This window comes from Lepidochelys olivacea, assembly GCF_965140295.1.
Source record: "Lepidochelys olivacea isolate rLepOli2 genome assembly, chromosome: 14".
NCBI lineage: Eukaryota > Metazoa > Chordata > Testudines > Cheloniidae > Lepidochelys > Lepidochelys olivacea.
Genome location: NC_140424.1, coordinates 42246690 through 42251975, shown reverse-complemented (window position 1 = coordinate 42251975; position 5286 = coordinate 42246690). Strand labels below are relative to the sequence as shown.

The following is a 5286-nucleotide window of genomic DNA, read 5'->3' as shown; positions in this document are numbered from 1 at the left end:
GCCAGATGCTCCAAGTGATATGAACAGAACAGGTATTTGTGGAGTGATCCGTCCTGTCATCCATTCCCAGGTTCTGGCAAGCAGAGACTAGGGATGCCCAATGCATGGGCTTGCATCCCCAAGCATCTTTGCTAATAGCCATTGATATTCCTGTCCTCCAGGAACTTATCTAGTTGATTTTTGAACCTTTTATAGTCTTGGCCTTCACAACATCCCCTGACAATGAGTTCCACAGGTTAACCGTGCATTGTGTGAAGAAATACTTCCTTTTGTTTGTTTTAAACCTGCTGCCTATTCATTTTAGACCTGCAACCTATGAAATAGTGATACTTGCCAGGCTGGGTGGCAGAATGGGGACACCCATCTCTAGGGGACGCCAGCCCTGATCCAGACCCAGGTTGGAGGGACTGGCTGGCTCAAGGGATTGTGTAATAGGATATGGGGCACTTCACATCTCTAGGGGGACGGCAGGTCCAATCTGGCAACAAGGCAGGGGGGGCTGGCTGGTGTAGGGGGCTGGGGAATGGAATAGGGGCCCTTGCCCCTCTAGGGGGCACCAGCTCCAGTGTGGGCCCGGCCCAGCCCAGCTCAGCAGTAAGCGAGCGTGGGTCCTTGGCTTGTATTAAAGGAGCGGGTGACTTCCCCCTTCCTAGAGGGAGGGGTCTCCCCATCGCAGCTGCCGGATGAGCCAAGGAGTGAATGGCAGATGGAGCTCCCATCTACCCCACAAGAGTGGGTCCCTGCAGGTGTAAGGCTACAGCACAACAGGCATCGGGTAGAGCTCCCTGGGACAGGTGCCCCCCCCCACCCCCACCCCCACCTCCACACCCACCCCCAGAGGCTGGGTTCCAGGGGCGGCTGGTTTGGCCCCAGATTCACCCATAGCAACAACAGGAGCCATGTCTATGGTTCAGGTCTTTTATTGAGAGCACATTTCAGGAGCTGGTACCCAGGAAACCCTCAGGCACCGGCACTAGTTCTACAGCAGCCTCACAGCAAATCCTGGCCGGGCGCTCAGAGGCACCGGGGAGTCACTAAAGGGGGAAACTGAGGCACGGAGCATGGGCTGGGGCGGGAGTGGCAAAACTAGGGATGGAACCCAGAAGTCTTGGCTTTAGCAGATTCTGTGGGGCAGGGAGCCAGGACGATACGGCTTCTGGGGAGGGCACTATAGGAGCTGAGATTTCTTGTAAGACCCGAACCAGGGGCTAATAACTAGCTCTCAATCCCCTATCAGAGGTAGGGAAAGAACCCAAGCGTCCTGATTTAATTGGGTATGGGTCCTGCTTTTGAGCAGGGGGTTGGACTAGATGACCTCCTGAGGTCCCTTCCAACCCTGATATTCTATGATTCTATGACTCCCACCCTTGCCCCCACTCTAATCCACTAGACGCCCCCCGCCCCCAAGGCCTCTCCCAGAGCTGGGGACAGAACTCAGGAGTCCTGGCTCCCAGCTTCCACCACCGTAACCCGCTAGACCCCATTCGACTCCCAAAGCTGGGGATAGAATGCAGGAGTCTTGACTCCCTGCCCCATTAGCAGCTCTCTTCATCGGGAGATGAAACCAGCTCATCTGTGGCTGGCTGGACAGAGCTAGCCAGCTCTGATGCCCGGGGCTGGATGGAGACGGGGAGCTCCAGACGAGGCGGCTGGGCAGTGAAGGGGATTTTAGGTACCACGGGCTGGATGGAGACAGGCAGCTTCAGTGCTGCTGCCCTGGGAGAAGCAGATGTCTTAGGTGCTGATGTTGAGTCAGCCGTGGGCTTCTCTGGTTGTGCTGTTGGCCCAGGAATGGAGGTCTGATTTTTTGGGTCTAGCAGATTCTGCAGGGCAGGGAGCCAGGACCATATGTCAGTCGAGGAGGACAGCGTAGGAATTGGGATTCCTTGTAAGACCCGGAGCAGGGGCTCAAAGAATTCCATCACCTCCTCCTCCGAGGAACTAGGCTCTGGATCGTCGTCGGCCTGTCGCCGGGACCGACCCAGGTTTCCTCCTTCGGGAAGCTGAAAGCTCCTGGGTGTCACACCTAGAGAGACCACAACGGGGAGACAAGGTTGTCCGATAAGATTGGACGGCCCAACTCTTCAAAGGTATTTAGGTTATTAACGTCATGTTTGGGGCAGGTTCTAGCTATGATTCTGTGTTTGTACAGCTCCTGGCACGATGGGCCCGGCTCTCAGTGTGACATTGTGGCCCAAACAGCTAATGCAACCCTGGGATGCATAAACAAGGGAATCTCGCATAGAATCCGAGAGGTTATTTTACCTCTATATTTGGCACTGGGGCGACTGCTGCTGGAATCCTGTGCCCAGTTCTAGTGGCCACAGGCCAAGAAGGATGTTGGTAAATTGGGGTGGGGTCAGAGAAGAGCCACGAGAATGATTAAAGGTTTAGAAAATCTGCCTTGCAGGGAAAGAGCTCCATCTATTTAGCTTAACCAAGAGAAGGCAAAGGGGTGAGTTAATCACAGTCTGTGGGGAACAAATATTTAATCCATGGGCTCTTCAGCCTAGCAGAGAAAGGTCTAACACCATCCGATGGCTGGATGTTGAAGCTAGACAAAATCAGATGGGGAATATGGTGTACATTTTTAACGGTGCGAGTAATTAACCATGAGAACCTTGTCCCATCACTGACAGTCTGTATCTCAAGAGGCGTAGCCTACAGGTGCAGGTATTTGCTAGGTAAGGCATAGGGATGCTTCCCCTGCTCTGGAGAATTATAGATGTTTTTTCTAACAGATCTGTTCGAGGAATTATTTGAGGGCAGTTTCTCTAGCCTCGGTTACCCAGGCGGTCAGGCTATATTATTATAATGGTCCCTTCCGGCCTGGGAATCTATGAATCTACAAACCTTGGCTGGGCCGTAAGCTCTACCTAATAAATGTGTGTGTTAATAATAACATTCCAGGCCCGCCATGCCTTACTTTCCTTGCTACACTTGTTCTCTCCCGGCCGCTCCTGCTTGCCAAGGTTTCTGCCGCCAGTGGAATTATTCCCCTAGCTGTATTAGCTGCCTCAAATCCCCTTCAGTGATTCCCCCCTTGCTGAATTCCTTCGGGTTATTTTCCCTTGCTGGTATTAGCATCTCCTCCCAGTCCTGTCACATTGGCATGGCTATTTGCCTTCCTTCCTGCATCCGGATCAGGGAAGGAGATATCAAACGCCTGCTGCCAGCCCTCAGATGTACCTTGCTACAACACCGGCTGTTGGAGACATTCCCTCCAGCAACATGGCACTGTCTCTGCCAATGGGAACGAGCCCTGCTAAAATCCTTAAATCCTGCTCCTCAGACACCCCAAGATTATCTCACACACACCCCTTCGCCACCCCACCGCCCGCTCCCCAGAGTCCATACCCTCTCCCTAATGTTTGTACCCTACTGACATCCCAGATGTCCCGGCCGGCTAGGTACCTCCCAGCACACGAACCTGCCTCCTAAAATATCCCTCCCTGCGGTGCGTCACCTCAGAATACACCCCGCCCAGTTGCTCAACTACTATTTGTCTCCTTGACGCCCCACACTATTTCTCCCGGGTCAGCCTCTCCTACACTCAGCTCCCTTGCTAATATCTGAACCCAGGAGACACCCCCAGATATGCACCCCATCTATGATTCACTGTAGCTATTTATCCAGTGCTAGCAGGCCAGTGACACCCCAAAATATCTCAAGCTCCTCACCCCCCCACACACAAACACACAAAGCTGCTGACCCAGTTTTTCGACCCCGCTGGCAACCCAAAACACCATTCAGTGCTAACCAGCTCCCTGATCAGTGTCCGGCACACCAGAATGTCCCAACCTGTTAGAATAGAGGACCCCTGATTTGCAGTCCCTCTGACTCTAACCACTAGACCCTACTCCCCACCCAGAGCAGTGGATAGAACCCAGGAGTCCTGGTTCCCAGCCTCCCCTGCTCTAACCACTACACCCTGCTTCCCTCCCAGAGCTGGGAATGGAACCCAGGTGTCCTGGTTCCCCGCCCCGCCCCGCCCTAACCACTACACCCCTCTTCCCTCCCAGGGCTGGGGATGGAACCCAGGTGTCCTGACTCCCACTCCCCCCGCCCCGGCTCTAACCATTAGACCCCACTCCCCACCCAGAGCAGGGGATAGAACCCAGGAGTCCTGACTCCCAGCCCCCCCTGCTCTAACCAATCTCCTCCCAATGACACCCCAAAATATCCCTCTCTGTTCAGCCACCTGCCTAATCAGCAGTGCCCCCCAAATAACTTTGCCCAGGGATCCCCCCAGATCTGCCTTTCCCACGGGCAGGTACCTACCTGGCAGATGCAGGCACAGTGCCAGTAGGATGGTTAATTTCAGCCCGAGTGGGACCCATCCCTGCTGCAGCTGCATCTCGCCAGGTATCTCGCGGGGAGCCAGGTAGCTGTAGCTATCCCCGGGATGCTGTGCAGCACGGGCCAGAGGTGGCTGCAGCCTTGCTCAAGGGGATGGCTTTTATCCCCAGCTGCACGGGGCAGGGCCATGGGTTCCCAGGTTGGGGCGTGTAGGAAGCTGGTTGCTGGGAGAGTCTCTCTCTGTTTCGACAGAGCCAGACAGGATATTTGGGGAGCTGCCTCCTACAGGCAGGCAATGCGTCAAGCGGGGATAGGGGTGATGAAACCACCACAGAAAACAGGGCCCCTGAGTTGTAACCACTACACCCTGCTTCCCTCCCAGAGCTGGGCATGGAACCCAGGAGTCCTGGCTCCCAGCCCCCTTCCCCCTCCCCCCCCGCTCTAATTACTTGACCCCACTCCCCTCCCAGAGCTGGGAATGGAACCCAGGTGTCCTGGCTCCCAGCCCCTCCTGCTCTAACCAGTACACCCCTCTTCCCTCCCAGACCTGGGGATGGAACCCAGGAGTCCTGGCTCTCAGCCCCCCCTGCTCTAACCACTAGCCTCCCCTCCCCTTTCAGAGCAGGGATAGAACCCAGCACTTTGGTCTGCCAACATCCAACCATCTACTGTAAGCACTGTGATTGACTCTAAATGGGGGCACTGTTTAGGGAGGGGTGGACAGGAATGGGGAGTGGGGTCTAGTGGTTACAGCAAAGGGCTGGGTGTCAGGACTCCTGGGTTCAGTTTGCAGCTCTGGGAGGGGAGTGGGGTCCAGTGGTTAGAGCAGAGAAGAGCTGGGAGTCAGGACTCCTGGGTTCCGGCTGCGGGAGGGGAGGGAAGCTTAATTGTCACAAGGGGGCCTGAGGATCAAAACTCTGTCTCCAGCTCAGTGAAGGGAGTGAATTCTAGTCATTAGCCCAGGGAGAGTGAGAGGCAGGACGCCTG

The 5286-nt window shown here is 55.3% G+C and overlaps 1 protein-coding gene across 1 annotated transcript; it reads right to left on the bottom strand.

Annotated features, from left to right (window-relative positions):
• Positions 1 to 904: 904 nt before the first annotated feature.
• Positions 905 to 4428, bottom strand: LOC311530311 (uncharacterized protein). The gene is made up of 2 exons (XM_084646758.1): positions 4282 to 4428; positions 905 to 2026 (listed from the first exon to the last, which is right to left on the bottom strand). The coding sequence occupies exons 1-2, from the start codon at positions 4355 to 4357 to the stop codon at positions 1536 to 1538; spliced, it is 567 nt and encodes a 188-aa protein (XP_084502884.1). The 5' UTR covers positions 4358 to 4428; the 3' UTR covers positions 905 to 1535.
• Positions 4429 to 5286: the final 858 nt, after the last annotated feature.

Coding starts and splice junctions, on each gene's coding strand:
- LOC311530311 (XM_084646758.1), bottom strand. CDS start 4,357: ATGCAGCTGCAGCAGGGATGGGTCCCACTCGGGCTGAAATTAACCATC. Junction 2,027..4,281: donor ACTGTGCCTGCATCTGCCAG/GTAGGTACCTGC, acceptor TGGTCTCTCTAG/GTGTGACACCCAGGAGCTTT.